Source organism: Tamandua tetradactyla, chromosome 2 (assembly GCF_023851605.1).
Source record: "Tamandua tetradactyla isolate mTamTet1 chromosome 2, mTamTet1.pri, whole genome shotgun sequence".
NCBI lineage: Eukaryota > Metazoa > Chordata > Mammalia > Pilosa > Myrmecophagidae > Tamandua > Tamandua tetradactyla.
The window spans coordinates 105,444,364-105,467,582 of NC_135328.1; the positions used below are offsets into that span (position 1 = coordinate 105,444,364).

Sequence of the window (23,219 nt, forward strand, 5' to 3'; positions counted from 1 at the left end):
CTGGAGGTACCTGAGAAAGAACAGCAAACTAAACCCAAAGCAAATAGGAGAAGAGAAATAACAAAGATTAAAGCAGAGTTAAATGAATGGGAAAATAAAGAACAACAGAAAGGATCAGTACAATGAAAAGTTGCTTCTATGAGAAAATCCGTAAAACTGATGGGCCACTAGCAAGACTAACAAAGAAAAAAAGTGAGAGGATGCAAATAAACAAAATCATAAATGAGAAGGGATGTGTTATCCTAAGAAATAAAACAAATCATAAGAGGATACCATGAACAACTATATGCCAACAAACTAGACAACTTAGATGAGATGGACAAATTCCTAGAAATACACAAACAAGCTATACTGACTCATGAAGAAATAGAAGATCTCAACAAACCAATCACAAGTAAAGAGGAGTCAATCAGTCATAAAACATCTTCCTACAAAGAAAAGCCCAGGGCCAGATGGCTTCACAGGGGAATTTTATCAAACATTCCAAAAAGAACTTACACCAATCCTGCTCAAACTTTTCCAAAAAATTGAGGAAAAAGGAACATTACCTAACTTATTTTATGAAGCTAACATCACTTTAATACGAAAGTGGGGTAAAGAAGCTACATGAAAGGAAAACTACAGGCCAATCTCCCTAATGAATATAGATGCCAAAATTCTCAAAAAAAAAACAACTAACAAATTGAATCCAACAACGCATTAAAAGAATTATACACCACAACCAAGTGGGTTATACCAGGAATGCAAGGATGGTTCAACACAAGAAAATCAATTAATGTAACACAGCACATTAACAAATCAAAAGGGAAAAATCACATGATCATCTCAGTTGATCCTGAAAAAGCATTTGAGAAAGTTCAACATACTTTTCTGACAAAGACATTCCAAAAGATAGGAATCAAAGGTAACTACCTCAATATGATAAAGGGAATATATGAAAAAATGATAGCCAGCATCATACTCAATGGAGAGAGACTGAAAGCTTTCCCCCTATGATCAGGAATGAGGCAAGGATGCCCACTGTCACCACTTTTATTCAACACTGTGCTAGAAGTTCTAGCTAGAAGCAATCAGACACAACAGAGAAATAAAAGGCATCCAAATTGGAAAATAAGAAGTAAAAATTTCATTATTTGCAGATAACATGATATTTACTTGGAAGAGCCTAAGAAATCTACAGCAAAGTTATTTGAGCTAATAAACAAATTCAGCAAGGTGATGGGATATAAAATTAATGTAGAAAAATGAGTCATGTTTCTATACACAAGCAATGACCTGAGAAGTCAGTTAAGGAAAAAATTCCATTCAACATAGCAACTAAAAGAATCAATTACTTAGGAATTAACTAGGGATGTAAAGGACTTGTACACAGAATACTACATAACATTGCGAAAAGAAATCAAAGGAGATCTAAATAGGTGGAAAGACATTCCCTGCCCATGGATAGGAAGGCTAAATATATTTAAGATGTCAATTCTACTCAAATTGATCTACAGATTTAACATAATAACAATCAAAATTCCAAAAACTTACTCTGAAGGCTTGGAAAAGCTAGTTAACAAATTCATCTGGAAGGGAAGGAGACCCTGAATAACTAAAAGCATCTTAAAAAAGAAGAATGAAGTGGGAGGAATAACACTCCCTGACTTTAAAAACTATCATAAAGCCACAGTGGTCAAAACATCATGGTACCAGCACAAAGATAGAAGTATTGACCAATAGAATCAAATTGAAAATGCAGAAATAGACCACCAAATCTATGGTGAATTGATTTTTGACAAGGCCCCCAAATCCTCTGAAATGGGACAAAATAGTCTTTTCAATAATTGGGCCTGGAAGAACTGGATATCAATAGCCAAAAGAATGAAAGAGGACCCCTATCTTACAACCTTATACAAAAATTAACTCAAAGTGGATCAAACACCTAAATATAAGAACTAGCACCATAAAGCTTCTAAAAGAAAATGTAGGGAAACATCTTCAAGAACTAGTAATAGGAGGTAGCTTCCTAAATTTTACACCCAAAGCACAAGCAACAGAAGAACCAATAGATAAATGGGAACTCCTCAAAATCAAATGCTTCTGTACCTTAAAAGATGTTGTCAAAATGGTGAAGAAGCAGCCAACTCAATGGGAGAAAATATTTGGAAATCACATATCGGACAAAGGTTTCATATCCTGTATACACAAAGAAGAAATCATACAACTTAGCAACAAAAGAACAAACAACCCAATTATAAATGGGCCAAAGATATGAATAGACATTTTTTTGAAGAGTAAATACAGATGGCTCAAAAGCACATGAAGAGGGCGGGCCACGGTGGCTCAGCAGGCAGAGTTCTCTCTCACCTGCCATCTCGGAGAACCGGGTTCAATTTCCGGTGCCTGCCGATGTAAAAAAGCACATGAAGAGATGTTCATTTTCACTGCCTATATGGGAAATGCAGATCAGGACTAGAATGAGATACCATCTCACACATATAAGAATGGCTGCTATTAAAGAAACAGGAAACTATAAATGTTGGAGAAAATGTAGAGAAATTGGGGCACTTATGCACTGCTGCTGGGAGTGTATAATGGCGCAGTGACTATGGAAGACAGTTTGGCGGTTTCTTTGGAAACTAAGGAGTAAGTTGCCCTACGACCCGGCAATAGCATTACTTGGTATATACCCAGAAGAGCTGAAAGCAATGGCACAGACATTTACATACCTATGTTCATAGCAGCTTTATTCACAATTGCCAAAAGATGGAAATAAACCTAATGCCCATCAACAGACAAGTGGGTTAACAAAATGTGGCATATACATATGATGGAATATTATGCAGCAGTAAGACGAAATGACATCTTGAAGCACATGAAAAGATGGATGAGCCTTGCGGACAAAATGCTGAGTGAAATAAGCCCAGACACAAAAGTATAAATACTGTATGATTCCACATTCATGACTATGGTAAAGGTAAAATAAGAGGCTTATAACACAGAATATAGGAGACTCAGAGATACATAGAAGGTAGAGATGGGTGAACTGTTAGCTGATGAGACTGATTTCCAATGTAAGGTAACAGATAGAGAAGTGAAGGCAGTTTTCTAGTGGGTCTATAAGTAATATTACTATCCTAAAGATGGATGAACAAGATTGAAAGGGGTTGTATAGATCTACATGTCCCACTGATCAACACTAGTAATATAAATAAGCTCTTGCAAGAACTATTTCAGAGGTATGATTTGTGTACAGAGTATTTAAGTCCAGAGGGGAAACCTGCTATTGCATGCTATGGGCTATGTTTATAAGGAAAACATCAGCACTACCACTGCAACAGCACAGGTAAACAGTGGGGAGAGGGATATGAGTTAAGAGGAGGTTTAAATTTCCTATTTGGCGAGGGTGTGTTTATTGGTGGTCTTTCTCTTGGGAACAGTGAAGTTATCTAAAATTGAGAGTGTTGATGGACTGAGGACAATGGACACTGTACATGATCTCTGATGAATGCAGGTGGCTGAAAGATGCACTGATGGAGAAGTAGACTGGCGAGCAATGGTGTATACTTATGAATGAAAGCTGTGCTGCTACAAAGAAAGGACCAAAGTCATGAGGCAAGCAACGATGTGAATGAATACGTGGAACATTTGGTGAGGCAAAATAAACCAAAAACAAAGGAACAAGAATGGTATGCTGTCCTTAAGAAAATGCTTACAAGAAAACAGGGGTCTAGAATGTAAGCTCATATAGCAGACATATTTAGTCTGGAGTGGTAATTATTATTTCTGGATTCTGAGAGACTGTTTTATATATTTATATATATAACCTGATGTTTAGAGATTAGAATGAAGCTGATCAGGTTGGGGTTAAAATTCAGAACACAGGGGTAAGGAAGACAATGTCTATATTTTAGAACCACACATACTCTTTGAGATCAAAATAAGAAAGGTTTATTTAGTCTGGAACCGAAAGTTTCTAAAGCAAATAATCAAATTCAACTTATTTGTATAGCACATTTGAACAACTGAAGCATAGAAAGCCCAGAATAAGAAAGAGGTCCTTTTATCCTGGATAGCCTAATGAAATACCTGGATACATCCGAGAGTATATTAAGCAGATAACCAAAAAGTATTGGCAAAATCCCTTGAGAGATGGGAGAAAAATATGGAACAATTAAACCTTACCATCAGGAAACCCCCTGATAATGTGTCAAACTTTAGGGACACCTGAATCAATAGGCCATGCCATTGATTTTGAGGCTTACTCTTGTGAAGTTTATGTAGAAACTTAGTTTATGTACAAGCTTAGCCTACCATAGGGATGCCTAAGAGTTACTTCTGGAGGATCTCTTTTGTTGTTCAGATGTGGCCTCATTCTCTCTAAGACCAACTCTGCAAGTGAAATCATTGCCCTCCCTGCTACGTGGGACATGGCATCCAAGGGTGAAAGTCTCCCTGGGGACATGGGAGATGATTTCCAGGCATGAATCTGGCCCTAGCACCATGGGATCAACAATGCCACCCTGACCAAAAGGGGAAGAAGAAGAGTAACTAATAAAGTATCAGTGGCAGAGAGAATTCAAATAGAGTTGAGAGGCTACTCTGGAGGTTGCTCTTATACAAGCTTCAGGTAGACCTTGCTACCTATCATAACCTGCCGAACCCCAACCAGGACCAACCAACCAGTCCTAAAGAACACCTAGGGCAATATATAAGATTTCTCAAGGGTTCCAGGTACTAGAGTAACCTTCCGGAAACCCACAACCTCTAGATGGGTCCTTGGTCCAGATAAATCCTGAAACTTAAGAGGCCCAGCCTCTCCAGAACATCAGATAGTTCCCTCTCCCTATCCCATATTAGTGACAGACCCTTTCAACATGAAAAAGTTACAATGGCCATCACCCAAGCACCCCTAAAGATAGGGACAGAAAGATCAAAGGTGATGGTGGAGTTATACAGAGAAGATAGGCTTTAACTAATGAATATGATTGCTGAATCATTAAAGTGATATCTCTTTTAGTCTCCAATATCTTGGAGTAGCTAAAAGCAAAAACCTAAAATTGTGGAATTATAATCCATGTCAAATCTGAAATATGTTCTATAACTAATTGTGGTACTATGCTTTGAAATTTATTGCTTTTTTGTATATATGTTATTTTTCACAAAAAAAAAAAAAAGAAAGAAAAAAAGTCAATTGTGGTGATAAAAAAAAAAATATTTAACCCTTCTAGACTCCTATATTCTGGAGCAGCTAGAAGGAAAAATGTAAGAGGATCATATGGTAGCCCACGACAAACTCTGGGATCTGTCCTGTTACTACTTGTTGAAGAGTGCTTTGAAAACTATTGCTCTTTTATTTCTTTGTTTTGTATATATGTTATAGTATACAATAAAAAAGTTTAAAAAAAAATCAGAGGGATAGGCACTAAAATAGAGTGCTCAGAACAGTGAGAGCAGGATTAAGAGTGAAGAGAAATTGAGTTAGATGCCCAAATCCTTAATAAATGTAAGGAAAACAATTGGGAGACCAATCAGCTCTCCAGGTGGGAAATGAGGGACAGGCCAGACGATATGATATGTATCATAAAAAGAGAAAAAAAAAAAGAACCATATCATTCTTTAATCTGTACTCTGATTTTCAACATCCTTTCTTGATGAAAACACTTCAAAGGACAGGAATAGAAGGGAACTTCCTCAACATGACAAAGGGAATATATGAAAAACCTATAGCTCAGCTTTCCCACTAAGATCAGTAAGAAGACAAGGCTGTCCACTGTCACCACTGTTATTTAACATTGTGCTAGAAGTTCTAGCTAGAGCAATTAGGCAAGAAAAAGAAATAAAAGGCATCCAAATTGGAAAGGAAGAAGCAAAACTTTCATTGTTTCCAGATGACATGAAACTGTATGTAGAAATCCCAAAAAATCTACTGTAAAGCTACTACAGCTAATAAATGAATACAGCAAAGTGGCAGGGTACAATATCAACACGCAAAAATCAGTAGTGTTTTTATACACCAGTAATGAGCAGTCTGAGGAGGAAATCAAGGAAAAACTTCCATTTACAATAACAATCAAAAAGAATCAAATATTTAGGAATAAATTTAACCATGGCCAGAAAAGACTTATACACAGAAAACTACAAGAAATTGATAAAAAGAAATCAAGAAAGACTTAAATAAATGGAAGAGCATACAATATTCATGGATTGGAAAACTAAATATTGTTAAGATGTCAATTCTATCCAAATTGATTTATAGATTCAATGCTATACCAATTAAAACCCCAACTAATTACTTTATAGAAACAGAAAAACCAATAACCAAATTTATCTGGAAGGGAAAGGTTCCCCGAATAGCTAAAAATATCTTGAGAAAAAAGAATGAAGTGGGAGGTCTCACACTACTTGACCAGAAAGCATATTACCAAGCCACAGTGGTCAAAACTGCATGGCAGTCGAAAGTTAGATATACTGACCAATGGAATTGAACTGAGTGTTTAGAAATAGGCCCTGTCATCTATGGGCAACTGATTTTCAATAAGACAGTCAAGCCACCTTAATTGGGACACAGCAGCCTCTTCAACAAAATAGTGTTTGGAGAACTGAATGTTCATGTCCAAAAGAATGAACGAGGACTGCTATCTCACATCTTATACCACAATTAACTAAACAGAGATCAAGGATATAAACATTAGAGAGGTTCAAGATACTGGCTTAGTGAGGGTTAGAATTTAGTTCGTCCTCCAGAGCAGCTAGTAAACAGCCAGGAACAGTACAGAATGACTGCTGGGGACACATCAGTGACCAGACACACAGCATACACCAGTCTGGACAAGCTAGTCCAGCTGCAATCAACACAGAACTGTGAGTACCCCAAGCCACAGAGGCCAGTGCCCCTTCCCCACAGGATGGTTCCCAGAGGGGAAAGGATAGAGACTTTACTAACAGCAAGGGGCTGAGCTCAACCAAGCTTCAACTGCGGAATTAACAAATTCTGACTACTAAAAATAAATCTCCAGCTCAGCTGAACCTCCTGTAAAAGCTGAGTTACTGGGTTTTGCCCCAGCGCAGAGGGGTCAGGGCTGACTAAAAAGAAAAGAAAACAAAAACAAAAACACCGAAGTTTTTTGGATTGGACAGCACAAAATACTTGAAAAGATCTGGACCCTGAAGGAAAGGAGGGAGCACATAGAACCTGGAGATACATAGAGCAACGTATCAACTTGGGCTCTTGATTGGCAAACCTGAGGAATGGGGTCCTGCTCTGAAAAGGATTTTTTTTGCTTCTCTTTTTGTGGCTGTATTTCTATAGCTTGACTGCTCTTTGCATACAACTGCAAGGCTTCTCAGGCTCCAAATGCCCCAAGGCAACGGTGGAATTAAATTTGTCTGAGAGACAAGGAGGCTGGTCAGAGAAAGGAAGTAATTACGGGGAGGCTGTGCCAAAAACATTATCTCTCAGAGCCTGGCTTCATACAAGTGAAACATTAGAAGAATCGAATGCTGATATTTTGACTATCTCTTTTGCCAACTCACTCCATGGATTGGCAATGTCATTCTGATTATGAGACTCAGAGTCCTTAGTGCCTTTGAGTCCAGTCAGAGTAGAAAACCATTTGTAAAAACCCATTTTTAAGATTCTGTTTCTTTAGAATCACTTCTGGTACCAAATTGTATTAGTTAGGGTTCTCTAGAGAAACAGAATCAACAGGAAATACTCGTAAATATAAAATTTATAAAAGAGTCTCACGTAACCATGGGAACGTAGAGTCCAAAATCTGTAAGGCAGGCTGTGAAGCTGATGATTTTGATGGAGGGTCTGGATGAATGCTACAGGAGAGGTTCACTGGCTGAAGCAGGAAGAGAGCCTGTCTCTTCTGAATCCTCCTTAAAAAGGCTTCCGGTGATTAGATTAAGCACCATTCATTAGAGAAGACACTCCTCTTGGCTGATTACAAATGAAATCAGCTATGGATGTAGCTGATGTGATCATGATTTAATTCTATGAAATGTCCTCATAGCAAAAGACAGGGAGCACTTGCCCAACCAGACAAACAGGTACCACCACCTGGCCAAGCTGACCAATGAACCTGACCATGACAACAAGGATGTCCACTATCACCAGTTACTCAACACTGTGTTGCAAGTTCTAGCCAGAGCTATTAGACAAGAAAAAGAAATACAAGGCATCAAAACTGGAAAGGAAGAAGTAAAACTCTCACACTGTTTGCAGATGATATGGTACTATATGTTAAAAAACACATAAAAATCTGAAAAATCCACAGCAAAACTTCTAGAGCTAATAAACAAGTATAGCAAACTGACAGGTTAAGAGATCAACACTCAGAAATCTGTAGTGTTTCTATACACTATTAATGAGCAATCTGATGAGGAAATCAAGAAAAAAACTCCATTTACAATTGCAACCAAAAGAATAAAATATTTAGGAATAAATTTAACTAAGGATACAAAAGACCTATACAAAGAAAACTACAATAAATTGCTAAAAGAAATCACAGAAGACATAAATAAATGGAAAGGCATATCATGTTCATGGATTGGAAGACTAAATATAGCTAAGATGTCAATTCTTCCTAAATTGATTCATAGATTCAATGCAATACCAATTAAAATCCCAAAAACTTACTTTTCAGAAACAGAAAAATCAATAACCAAATTTATCTGGAAGGGTACAGTGCCCCAAACAGCTAAAAATATCCTGAGAAAGAAAAATGAAAGTCGGAGGTCTCACACTACCTGACTTTAAGACATATTACAAAGCTACAGTGATCAAAACAGCATGGTACTGACATAAAGATAGATACACTGACCAATGGAATCGAATAGTGTTCAGCTATACCCCCTCTCATCTATGGACAAGTGATCTTTGATAAGGCAGTCAAGCCAACTCACCTGGGACAGAACAGTCCCTTCAATAAATGGTGCCTGGAGAACTTGATATCCACATGCAAAAAAATGAAAGAAGATCCATATCTCTCACCCTATATAAAAATTAACTCAAAATGGATCACAGACCTAAACATTAAATCTAAGACCATAAAACTTTTAGAAGAAAATGTGGGGAAATACCTTACAAATCTTATAACAGGAGGTAGTTTCCTAGATCTCACATCCAAAGCATGAACATTGTAGAAAGAAATAGAGAAATGGGAACTCCTCAAAACTAAACATTTTTGTGCATCAAAGAACTTTGTCAGGAAAATAGAAAGACAGCCTATCAAGTGGGAGAAAATATTTGGAAGTGATATATCAGATAAGGGTCAACTACTCAGAATATATAAAGAGACTGTTCAACTCAAGAACAAAAAGACAAACAACCCAATTACAAAATGGACAAAAGACATGAACAGGCTTCTCAGAAGAGGAAATACAAATGGCGAAAAGTCACATGAAAAGATGCTCAACTTCCCTGGCTATTAGGGAAATACAAATCAAAACCACAATGAGATATCATCTCACACCCACCAGAATGACCATTATCAATAAAACAGAAAATGACAAATGCTGGAGAGAATATGGAGAAAGAGACACACTTATCCACTGTTGGTGGCAATGTAAAATGGTACAACCGCTGTGGAAGGCAGTTTGGCGGTTCCTCAGAAAGCTAAGTATAGAATTGCCATATGATCCAGCAATACCATTGCTAGATATCTATTCAGAGGACACGAGGGCAGGGATACAAACAGACATTTGCACATCAGTGTTTATAGCAGCATTATTTACAATTGCCAAGAGATGGAAACAGCCTAAATGTCCATCATCAGAAGAGTGGCACAGTGATGCCCCGATAAATACAAGAGTGATTTGAACAGTAAATAAAAAAGTATTTGCAAAGTCCTTGCGGGGACCTGGCAAGAAAGGGGGAAAATTCAACTTTCCCATTTGGAGACTTCCTGACATTTTCGTAAGCAATGGGAACAACCAATCAATAGGCCAAGCCCTCAGTCTTGGGGTTTGTTCATATGAAACTTATCCCCACAAAGGATAGACTAAGCCTACTTAAAATCAGGCCTAAGAGTCACCCCCAGAGAACCTCTTTTGTTGCTCAGATGTGGCCTCTCTCTCAGCCAACACGGCAAGCAAACTCATTGCCCTCCCCATCTCTATGTGGAGCATGACTCCCAGGGGTGTAAACCTCCCTGGCAACATGGGACAGAAATCCTAGAATGAGCTGGGACTCAGCATCAAGGGATTGAGAAAATCTTCTCACCAAAAGGGGGGAGAGAGAAATGAGACAAAATAAAGTAGCAGTGGCTGAGAGATTTCAAATAGAGCCAAGAGGTTATCCTGGAGGTTATTCTTATGCATTTTATAGATATCCCTTATGTAGTTCAAGGTGTATTAGAGAGGTTAGAGGGAAGTGCCAGAAACTGTAGAGCTGTGTTCCAGTAGCCATTTTTCTTGAAGATGAATGTATAAGGATATAGCTTTCACAATGAGACTATGTGATTGTGAAAACCTTGTGTCTGATGCTCCTTTTATCCTAGATATTGACAGATGAGTAAAAAATATGGACTAAAAATAAATAAATAATAAGGGGAAGAAATGTTAATTGAGTAGATTGAAATACTAGTCAACGATGAAAAGGAATGGTAAAGGGTATAGAAAAAAATATGGGAACAAAGGTTAAAATCTATTGAGTAGATGGAAATACCAGTGGTCAATGAGAGGGAGGTGTAAGGGGTATGGTTATGTGTGAGATTTTTCTTTTTTTGGTGACGTGTGCATGGTTCAGGAAGTGAATCTCTTTTTTCTTTTTATTTCTTTTTCTGGAGTGATGCAAATGTTCTAAAAAATGATCATGGTGATGAATATACTACTATGTGATGATACTGTGAGCCATTGATTGTACACCATATACAGAATGTTTGTATGGTAAGGATGTTCATATTTGTACGTTGTTTTGGTTTGATAATACAAAATACATTTTTTAAAAAAAGAAGTAAACATTAGAGCTAAGAACATAAAACTTTTAGAAGAAAATGTAGGGAATTATGTTAAAACTAGGAGGGGGTTTCCTAGACCTTACTCTGAAAGCATGAGCAATGAAAGAAGAAACAGAAACATGGGATCACCTCAAAATTGAACACTGTTGTGCATCAAAGGACTTTGTCAGATAAGTAAAAAGGGAGCCTATGCAATAGGAGACTATATTTGGAAACCACGTATCAGAGCATTTAATATCCAGAATATATAAAAGAAACCAAAAGACAAATACTATATAGTGTCACTAACAGGAACTAACATTATGAGCAAACTTTGATAGCTAAATTTAAGAATTTAAGGTTTTCAGGAGATAGAAAGAAGGTAGAGATTGGGTATTTGATGCTGCAGGAGTACAGAATGCTCAACAGGATTTATTGTACAGATCCAGAAATGCATAGCACAATACTATCTGATGGTAGCACAATACTGTACATACACTGAACAAACATGAATTTGAGTGTGGTTGAAAGAGGAAGGCTAGGGGTATGTATGACAGTAGAAGGGAAGATAGAAGATGAGGACTGATACTTATAACCCAGCAAAACCTAGCGTGGTCAATGATGGTGATTAAATGTACAAATATAAGAATGCTCTTACATGAGGGAGAACAAATGAATATGTTGAAAATGGGATGGTATGTGGAAAAAATACAATCAGTGCAAATTAGAGTCTATAGTTAACAGTAACCCGGTAATATGCTTCCATTAAATGTAACAAAAGCAATATACCAAAGCTAAATACCAATAAGAGGGGAATACAAAGGAGAGGCATGGGATTCTTGGTATTGGTATTTCACCTTTTTATTCCATTTTATTATTATTATTTTTTTATTTTGGTTTTTTTCCTTCCTCTTTTTTTAAGGAAGAAATGGAAATGTCTGTGGTGGTGAATGCATAAGTATGTGATTATACCAGGAACTATTGATTGTTTACTTAGGATGGATGCTATGGCGTGTGGATAAAACTTTTTAAATAAACAGTATAATATAAGTGCTGGAGAAAATGTGGAGAGTGGGATGTACAGTTCCTTTCTCACTGTTGGTAGGAAAGGAAAATGGTGAACCCATCTGGAGGGTAATGTGGTCGCTCCAAAGGAGACTACATATAGGATTGCTTCATGGTCCTACAACCCTGTTATCAGGTATATACTTGGAAGAACAGAAAGCAAGGATATGAATGGACATTTGCATACTGGTGTTTATGGTGGCAGTATTCACAATTTGCAATGGATGGAGGTGGCCTAAGGGTATATCAGCTGATGAATGGAGGAGTGAACTATGGTATATACATTCAATGGAATATTGGGCAGCTACAAGAAGGAATGAAGTTGTAAGGCATTTATCTATGTGAATGGACCTTGAGGACAGTTTATTGAGTGAAACATGCCAGAAACAAAAAGACAAACATTATAATGCTTCACTAATACGGACTAACTATAATGTGCAAATTCTAAGAAGTGAATCCAGAAACCTAGGTTATCAGGGAAAGCTTACTGTAAGGATTCCTATATTGTAAGCTCTTACAGCAGGTACATCTATTTCTGAGTTGTAATGGTTATTTCTAAATTTTGAGCTCTTTGTATATAACCAGGCCGGTCCCTGGAACCTTGCGTATTTATGTGACATCTGACTCAGAGCTAGAGTTCTGAAGCTCTGAAAGCCAGCAATACCCCATAGCAATTGTTAAAAAAAACTGAAAAAGATCAGACTTCAATTAGAGATATGAATGAAACAGATCAAGTTACAACTAAGGTAAATCAGGATAAAGGGTAAAAGATGGTATTGACTGTGTTTTATAACTTCAACTTATATGTGAGACCAAAGCAAGAGATGTTTATTTGGTGCAACATTTATATTTTCTGTAGCATACTATCTAATCTACCTTGTATGGTCAGTTTATTCAAACACCATAATTACATGGACTCTTGAATAGGCATGAGATCTTGTTGGTTTGTACAGGTTAGTGTAATGTCCCAATATATACCAGAGTAATTTGGGCAGAGAATAAAAAAATATTTGCAAAGTCCCCTTGAGTGACTGGGGAATAAATGTGAGAATATTAACCTTCCCTACCTGGGGAATTCCTGATATTCTCACAAGCATTGGGAACTACCGATTTAACAGGTCAAGCCCTCGATCTTGGGGCTTGCCCTTATGAAACTTATTCCTGTAAAGGAGAAGCTAAATCTACTTATAATTATGCCTAAAAGTCACCCACAGAGAACCTCTTCTGTTGCTCAGCTGTGGCCGCTCTCTTGAAGCCAATTCAGCAGGTAAACTCAAGGCCCTCCCTACTACAGGGGACATGACTCTCAGGGGTGTAAAACTCCCTGGCAACACGGGACATGAATACTGAGGACGAGCCTGGAACCTGCATCATGGGATTGTAAAAGCCTTCCTTACCAAAAAGGGGAAGAGAAATGAAACAAAATAAAGTTTCAGTGGCTGAGAGATTTCAAATAGAGTTGAGAGGTCATCGTGGAAGTTATTCTTATGTATTTTATGGATAACCCTTTTTAGTTTTTGGTGGATTCGAACAGCTAGAAGGAAATACCTCAAACTGTTGAACTTGATTCTTGAAGATGACTGTATTACTATATAGCTTTTACAGCATAACCATGTGATTGGGAAAACATGCCTGATACTCCCTTTATCCAGTATATGGACAGATGAATAAAAAATAAGGACAAAAAATAAATAAACAATGGGGGGGATAAGTGGCATGGGATTTTTTGGGTGTTCTTTTTTATTTTTATTCTTATATGTATTTTTTTTGAGTAATGAAAATGTTCAAATATTGATTATGGTGATGAAAGCACAACTATGTAATGATATTGTGAACAACTGACTGGGCAATTTGGTTAATTACATGTTATGTGAACATAACTCAATAAAATTGCATTAAAATATATGTGTGTGTGTATATGTATATATATATATATATATATGGGTAATAACACCACAATGTGGTAAATGCCAATGACAGATTCTCTGAGAATATACGTGAATAATACAGACTATTTAATCCAACCTGAAAGGATCACCTGAATTGAGTGTTAAAGGACACATAGCAACTACACAAGTAAAAGGGAAAGGAAAGGAAAAAGGATGTTATATTTCTAGGCCAGGGCACTAGCACTTGAGATCAGGCCAAGCTGTGATACAACACTGAAGAAAGATCACAAAGGGCATCGTATACAACCCTGAAGAGTTTGGGTTATCATGAAAGCTATAATTTTATGCAGAGAGTCTGGGAATAGATTACTCTAGCAGCAACTTGGAGAACTGACTGTGGGCTGGAAGGCTGAAGACAAGTGAAGGCAGCGATAGTCTGATGGAAACCAGGCAAGTAGTTATAAAGATATGAATTATAGTATATTGGCATGAGGTTAAAGCAATGGTTCTCAAATGTTTAAAGACATTTTTGGTTTTCCTGACTGTGAAGGTGCAACTGGCATCTGTAGGTAGAGGTCAAGGTTGCTGCTAAACATCCTACAGTGAACAAGTCAGCTCTCCAATAAAAATGATCTAGTCCAAAATGTCGATAGTGACACATTTGAAAAATCAAACGTGGAAGGGTCCATGTCATAATAACCATTTTATTTCTAGTACCTAACAGTAGGGTACAATAAAAATGTTTTTAGTAAATAAAATATTTCTATTCATTCATTAACTCTAGGTAATCACAAAAATAATCACACCTACTCTTTTTCCAGTATATGTTACACTTTGAGGAAGAGGTGTCCATCAGAGAGGTTAAGATCTCATCTCCAAATGTTTCATTAAAGAAAAAGAAAAAACATCCTTCTTTAAAAAACAAAACTGACTGCTCTCTCAATGGAGTTGGGAATGGGGAAAACAATGGAAAGATTAACATCAGATTAATAATTAGTACACTTTAAAGTTATGACTGCTATGAAATTGACATGGTCCTAGCATAAATAAACATCTTTTGGGGCTTCTCATGTTTTTAGATGCATCATACTAGGAATTGCGAAGGCTTTTAACATGTACAACATTCCATACTGTGAAGTTACCAAATATAGAACAGCTGTAAGCACTCAGATTAATATGTAATATTCTAATAAATATCTATGAATACTGAAGGACTTACCTAGATTTATCCAAATTCCACCTGGCTTGAGTATCTTCCATATTGTATCAATATAATCAATCACATTATGAGCTGTGTCTATGAAGAAACAGGTAGCAATACAGTCCCAGGTGTCTATCCAAGAAAAATCAAATTACTGCATTGAAGGAGGTATTTTACTCTTTCTTTTAATTCTTATTTACTAGTTACCTCTTACAGAGTATTAACATTTCATTTAACTGCAGGGACAGGGAAGCTAAACTCCTCCTATCAACGCTAATAATCAGGCAGGCCACAGTGGCTCGGCAGGCAGATTTCTCACCTGCCACGCTGGAGACCTGGGTTTGATTCCTGGTGCCTGCCCATGCAAACAAAACAAAACAAAACAAAAACACTAATAATCAGGATAACAAAATAATTATTTAGAGGAGATATTTTATAATTAACTTGATAATCAATCTGGAAAACATTTTTGATGACATATATTACCAGATATTTTTACCAAATGATATTTTTAAGAGTGTTGTTTCTAATCTGTTCAACTTCATTTTAAATCAGTTAAGATGCAATAATGGTCATTTGGATTTTAAATTGTGATTTAAACCGGTACTGAGAACCAATTTTGGTAAGTTGGAGGAAGACTACAAGCACTTGCTGCCCACTGAGAAATCAAATGACATCAAAATACCTAAGCATCGACCACTACTACAGGTAATCACAAGTGCAAACAAGGGGACAGGGGTAGTCAGGAACAGTGAGTGGAACTCAATAGAGAACACTGTTTACCTCTTAGAGGCTGAAGTCTGGTGCAGGGATAGAGACAGAATTCAAAGTACTATGCCTGCACAAATGCTGCTACAATAAAGACACCTGATTCAACCAACGACCACCATGGCCATTCGCTCCTTCAAATCTTGCTCCAGAAGAAAGTCACTTTTACTTTCCGAAGTGTTTTCCATTATTTCACTCCTATTTTGGGACCTTGCTCCCTAACTTAACCCACACACTTAACGTCTTCATTCCTTCCCTTTCTACCTTCAAAATACAAGTTTCTTTCCCCCATTCCCCCAAAAACCAGAATTCAGGGAAAAACAGACAAAAACTTCACTATCTTTTTACTCGCTGCTCCAATAGCTTTCCATTTCTCTCCGAATAAACCTCAAAGTCCTTGCTATGGTCTGTAAGTCTGTTTGCCAAACCTTCTCCAAGCTGACCCTCTTGTTCTTCCTTGAGCAGAACAAGCACATTCCTCCCATCACAGTCTCTTTCCTTATCATTCCCTCTGTCTGGAATATTTTCCACAAAGTATCTGAATGGCTTGTCTCTTCGCTTTTTTTGAGATTTAATAAAAGGTCTGCTCTTAGGCCTTCCCTGACAACTCTATAGAAAACAACATCTGTTCCCTAGTCATTCTATATCCCCTTTACCCTGCTTTACTTTTCTCCCTCGCAATGTATTTGTTATTGTCTCTCTCTCCCTACTTGAATATAATTTCCCCATGGATAGGACTTTGTTTTGCTCATTGCTCTCTCCCTAATACCTACAACATATCCAACGCTTAATAGGTACTCAACAAATATTTATTCAATGAATGATCTTCACTGACCCCACCACGCTTAATTTTATTTTTCCTTTCACTGCCAATCCTCCTCTTCTCCTCATTGCCCATCACTATCTCTATTTCCCTGTGGCTGAGCACAAGCTTCTATAACAGTTTGCCAGTCTGAAGTACAAACTTGATAGCCTGTTGTAAAGGTCCTCCACAATCTGGAACCAATCTACTTTTCCAGCCATATCTTCCATTAAATCCCTAAACAAGCCTCCCTCTTCCTTCTAGCCAGGCTGGTCTGCCACCCCTAATTACTTATTCATTCATATCTTTGTACCTTTGCCTGCCTGGAATGCCATTCTTCCCTAAGCTTTAAGTCACAGCCTCTCTACAAGGAGGCTACTACTTTCAACTTTATTGCGTCCTTTACTCATTTGAACTTTGTTTATACGGTTATATTAATAGATCTAATAGATTCTACATTTCTTGACTTCTTTATATATGTATATATATTTTATATATATATATTTTATATATAAAATGTAAATATGTATAATTATTTACATTCCCCATCAGCTTTGTATGGGACCCTGGAAATATTCTAAATTATCACTGAAGTATATACCTTATATCCTGACCCCAAAATGAATGATCAAGTCTCTGACAATTTAAAATTAGCTCCTTCAATTTAGAATAAAGGAAAAGACCTTAAAATGTTTGCTTTGAACTTACTGCATTCTGAGTATATCTCCTGAAAATCTCCAGCTGTCATAGAAAAGTTAGAACCAGGAGGAAGACTGTGGGGGTCAACATCAGGGAAAAAGACTGGTCGAATCTGATCAGCTGATCTCCGATTATTGCTAAACTGATGGATCCAGGGATAAAGCTTATATTTATTAATTTCAGAACATCTGTAAAATATGGATATAAAAGTCAGTGTTTACTAAACTTTTTACTAAGAAAATATACTTTAAATACTAAAATATGATCTCTTGGATTGAAGGTTTACTTTATATAATTCATTACTACTTAAAATGGTACCATTGCTACCCACCCAATTATCTGACAATGTACGTATACATTTAGATGAGCAATCAGTCATGGATTAAGACAGAAAAAAATTAAATTAAGAAATATAAATATATTATTAATCCATCATTTAAAAAAAAATGTATTTCCAAACTTTAAACTCAAGTAAAAACAGTACAACTACTCTTCAAAAAAATGGTTTGTTTCAACTAAAACAATCTGATACTTATTTTGTACATTTCCCTCCTTTTTACCTTCTTGACCAACCCCCTAAAACTTTTATTGCCACTCCAGACAACATATTATTTAAACTAGGTAGGTATTTATTTCTTCTTTTACACCCCTAACTTTAAAAATAACAACTACTTCCCACCACCTTCCAAAAGAAGCCACACAAGTTTAGAGTGATCTTTCTAACTTAATCACATGAGCACATCTGGCCAATTTTATAAGAACTTGATTAAGGAAAAAAGTTATGATTATAACACCAAACTTTTCTTCCATTAATGAAATTTAAGAAGTTTAAGAAAGAATGAGAAAGTGCTCCTTCCTAGATCAGACTAGTCCTGAAAATTCTGCACAGAAATCACTTTAGTTGTATGGAATCCTTAATTACTTTCTAAAAAGTCACTTATCCTGTTTCAACATTCTGTTAACTAGATAACTGACTAAAGTGATAATCTGTATAAGCATTTTGATTTTAATATAAGAAGCATTTATGTTATGGATCATAATCATACCCTATGTACTTATCTTCAAATTCAGGATTGTTTGAAAAACAGGTAAGTCATTCTGATTCTGAGAAATTACTATTTCCAACAAAAAGTAAATTAAATACCTGTTGAGTACAAAGTTGGAAGAAAAGAGCATAAAAAAACTCCATTCATTTCCTTGACAAGCATAACCTAGCATAGCTATTTCCCAGGCCAGTCTTCCTAGTCCAGCACCAGGTACCAGAATATTTACTTTAGAAGGATCCCTGAAATGAAATAAGGAAATTATGTCCAAACCCTCAAAGGCAAAAAAAAAAAAAAAAAAAAAAAAGAGAGAGAGAGAGAGAGAAAATCCATATTAACTAAAAATTTAGATAGTAAGTATAGGCTCACTTAAAACTCTGACCTCTTAAAAATTTGGTATTTAATACAATAGTTTATGTAACTAGACTAAATATATGTATATTTCAATGCGTCAGATATTAACTCTAAAAGCTTACACATTCCAGTTGGAAAAGAATTTTGAACTGCCTTCTAATTGAGCATTTATGCCAGCAAATGTATTATACCAGGTCAGAGATTCACAACCAAACTGGTTTCTTCTACTTACTAGGGTCACACTGCTATCACACATTTCCTTTAATATAAGATCAGCCATTCCCCTTTCAAATTGCTGGCAAATCAATACAACTCTAGGAAAACTAAAGAATCCTGGCAGATCAACATAATCCTAAAGAAACTAAAATGGTATTCTTATAGGCAACCAAATCAAATTCACTTTCCAAGGCTACTGCTGTGCACATTTTTTCTATGTTTAAACATCATGCTCTTGGGCGGGCAATGGTGACTCAGTGGCAGAGTTCTCAACTGCCAGGTCTCACCCAGAGACCTTGGTTCGATTCCTGGTGCCTGCCCATGCAAAAAAATAAAAAATAAAAAAAATTTAAACACCATGCTCTTTAAGTGTGGCATGCACTGAACAGCAACAGAGCATTTTATTAGTAGCCAATGTGATAAACATTTGCATTTCCCACTTTGAAATAAAAAAAAGAGAGAACTATGGGGCTTTTGAAACTCAATCTACAAACACAGTAGCATGGAAATTTGCCCCGTCTGTTTTCTGAGGACCATTCAACTGTATATGTTTGTATGAAAACCTCTACAACTAAATTTGTTTTACTGTTTACTATGTACATGGTAGTGTAAAACTAAATTTGTCAAATATGATTCCCAACAAATAGATCTATAATAATTAGTAAGACACCCTTTAATATTTGATATGGGGAAACTGATGTCAAAGTACCACAGAACAGCTTTCACTAAAATAAAATAAAATAGAATGCTTTCTTCCAATCCACATTATATACAATGTTACATGTGTATGTATGTGTATTTATGCACATTTTAATTTTTATTGAGAACTAGCAGCACATTCTCTCGCTTTGTTCATGCTTACCTATGTTGGTTATTTGATAAGAACAAATACATTTAATATTAGGATTCGAAAATTCTTTTTTAGTTCTAGGACTCTATGCTATCTATCCCGTATATAAAGGACCTGCCACTGTGGTACACCAATCAGGCCTCACTCTCTCTTGCTTTCCACCTTCTAGCCAACCCACAAAAAGCCCCACTCTTCAGAATTACTTCCTTTTCTCAGTTCTCATTGACCCAATAAAAATATGTATTATCCCCCTCCCCCAGGAAATATTCTTGGCTTAGAATTAAAAACAAAACAAAACAAACCATTACTTGATCAATGTAATGCAACAGAAAGAAAACAGATTTGTAGGTGAATTCATAAAGTATGTAAACTTAAAAATAATCACCAATAATCAATTTCTGAATGGCTGAGGACCCTTGAGTAAAAAAGTTAACATGCAGAAACTGTTTCACACTAACTCTAAGGGAAAGTTGTGTTTCTAGTAACCCATGGAAAGTTAATATTATGGCTGCTATTATCAAACTTTCCCTAACTAAATCAGATTGACAGCACTCTTTACCCTCACCTTATGTTAGAGAAATTATGAAGCTAAAGTCCTTGATTTCAAAATACCACTTCGCAATGCTTATATTCTGAGATTTGATAAAAATCCATTTCTATAGACATATAATTACTAAACATATAATTACTAAAAGGAAACAAAGCACCAAAACACTAAATTCTAAGCAGAAAAAAGGAAAACCAATCTTAACCTTCTAGGTTACAGAAAAGAATTAATCAGGAAAGCTTTTTCACTTACTCAGTTATTAGAAATACATTTCAATTTAAAGCAAAGTCCAAAAATATCGAATAAAATAGAGGCTTAACCATATTTACCATATGATCCAGAAATTACACTTCTAGATATACACAGAGGAGAAATGAAAACAATAGTTCACGCAAAAACTTGTACATGAATGTTCATACTAGGATTATTAATAATAGCCCATAGTAGAAACAACCCAAAAGTTTATCCATGATGAATGGATAAACCAAACGTGGAATATCCATATGGTGGAGTGTTTATTCAGCAATAAAAAGGAATGAAGTTCTGATTCAGGCTACAACATGGATGAATTACGCTGAGTTCAAGAAGCCAGACACAAAGGTCCCCTTATAAAATTCTATTCATATGAAATGTCCACAATGGGTGAATCTAGAGACAAAAGTAGATTATGGTTGCCTAGGACTTGGGGGTGGTGGTGGAAGAAAGCAGATGGGGAGTGTCCGCTAAAGGGTATGGGGTTTATTCCTGAGGTGATGAAAATGTAAAAACTTGACTGTGATGAATGTTGCATAATGCTGCTAATACATTAAAACCACTGAATTGTACACTTAAATAGGTGAATTATATTGCATGTGAATTGTATCTCAATAAATATGAAATAAGCAGGCTTTAATTATTAGATAAATACTTCTTAAAGTATAGATATATATTTCTTAGATATATATTTCATAAAGATTTAAGATATCCTTAAGATTAAAGCTCATCCTTGAGATTTAATGAATATGAAAAGGATTTAGAACTCGTTTTCTAAAATGAGTATTTAAAATAATGAACATAACCTCATATAAAACTAGTACAGGACTATCAAAAAGTCATGGAAAGTTAAAATAAATGGGGCAGATGGAAATACTAGTGGACAATGAGAGGGAGGGGTAAGGGGTATGGTATATAAAATTTTTTTTTTTTTTTGGCATGGGCAGGCTCTGGGAACCAAACCTAGTTCTCCTGGTATGTCTTTTTAAATTTCTTTTTCTGGAGTGATAGAAATGTTCTAAAAGATTATCATGAGGAGGAATACAAAACTATGTGATGATACTGTGAGCCACTAAATTGTATACCATGTATGGAATGTTTGTATGTTAAGATTTGTCAATAAAAATTTTAAAAAAATCTAAAAAGCCATGGAATGCAAGCGAGGCTGCAAACCATTATCTAAACTTTAAAAGCATACACAGCAATACAAATGTGTTGTTTAGGAGTATATAAGTATGTAGTTAATGCAGGAATACAAGATAATAAAACAAAACAACATATTCATGTTAGTGGTTATCTCTAGGAAGAGGAAAGGAGAGGAATGTGATCTTGGGGTTTTACAGAACAATTTTAACTTTACCTGTAATATTCTATTAAGAAAAATACACAAAAAAACCCAGAAAGATCTGAAGCATATATGGCAAAACATCCAGGTTAAATACAGTTGGGTGTTGAAATACTCCTTTTAATCCAAGAGTAAAACAATTGGATTAGAAATAAGGATTATAGTGTCTAGCCTCTTCAAAAATGTGGTCCCAAACTTACCTCTTCATCCAGTCCCAATAAAGAATTCCATATCTCACCCAGACAACTTCTCGTGAATTCCAGAAGACTTTCACACCTTAATCTTTAGTGCACCCATAGAAACCCAGCTTAAATATCTATGAAGTCTTTCCCAAATACTTAGGGAAAGCTTGATCTCACTTCACGATGGTTTCAGTACTTCATACTTGTGTTACAGTTTACACATCTAGTTCTCTACTTTGCTTCTTTCATCTAATACAGGGGTTGGCAAATACAGCCCACAGATCAAGCACTTCTTTTTGTAAATAAAGTTTTACTGGAACATAGCCATGCCCCCTCATTTACGTATTGCCTATGGTTGCATTCTCATGACAACAACAAAGCTGAGTAGTCATGACAGGCCCACATTGCCTTCAAAACCTAAAATATTTATATCTGGCTCTCTATGAAAAAGTTGCTGATCCCTGATCTAATGCAATTTCAAGTTCTTTATCAGTATGTAGAGCCTTCTTACTCTATTTTATAACTGAGTTGTATTCCATTGCATAATTGTACCATAATTTATCAAAATCCCCTAATTAATGACATTTATATTGTTTCCAATCTTTGGCTATTAAAAACAATGTTACAATTAATACCCTATAATTTTCCATAAGCAGGTTATCTGTAGAATAGCTTCCCAGAACTTGATTTGCAGAGACGAAAAGATATGCATTTGAATTTTAACAAATATTGCCAAATTGCCCCTATAAGATTTTACTTAATTCATGCTTTCACCAGCAATGTATAAGTTCCTCACATTCCCACTAACAATTATTTGATTTTTAAAAATCTTTGCAATATAAGTAAAAAATGGCATCTTAATGTCGTTTTTGTATTTGTGTTTATATTATTATAACACAAACATCTAACAGTGACTTTTATATAATAAATCTGTGAAGTAGTATTTATACTACTTAATATTAAATTTTTAGTCTTGAATTGTTTTTCCACTAGGTTATTACTCTAGCTTTGTAGGCACATGAAATCTTGATTTAGGAGGGCTTTTGGGATGAGAGAAAAATCTATTTTCAGCCACTAA

The 23,219-nt window shown here is 35.9% G+C and overlaps 1 protein-coding gene across 1 annotated transcript in view; it reads right to left on the reverse strand.

The window, feature by feature from the left end:
* CARNMT1 (carnosine N-methyltransferase 1) overlaps positions 1-23,219 on the reverse strand; it is a 68,862-nt gene that overhangs the window by 17,387 nt on the left and 28,256 nt on the right. The window contains exons 4-6 of the mRNA XM_077148443.1: positions 18,497-18,637; positions 17,362-17,540; positions 15,102-15,215 (exon numbers count right to left, since the gene is read on the reverse strand). Of these exons, the coding sequence (XP_077004558.1) occupies positions 15,102-15,215; positions 17,362-17,540; positions 18,497-18,637 (434 nt within the window). The remainder of the gene's footprint in view (positions 1-15,101; positions 15,216-17,361; positions 17,541-18,496; positions 18,638-23,219) is intronic.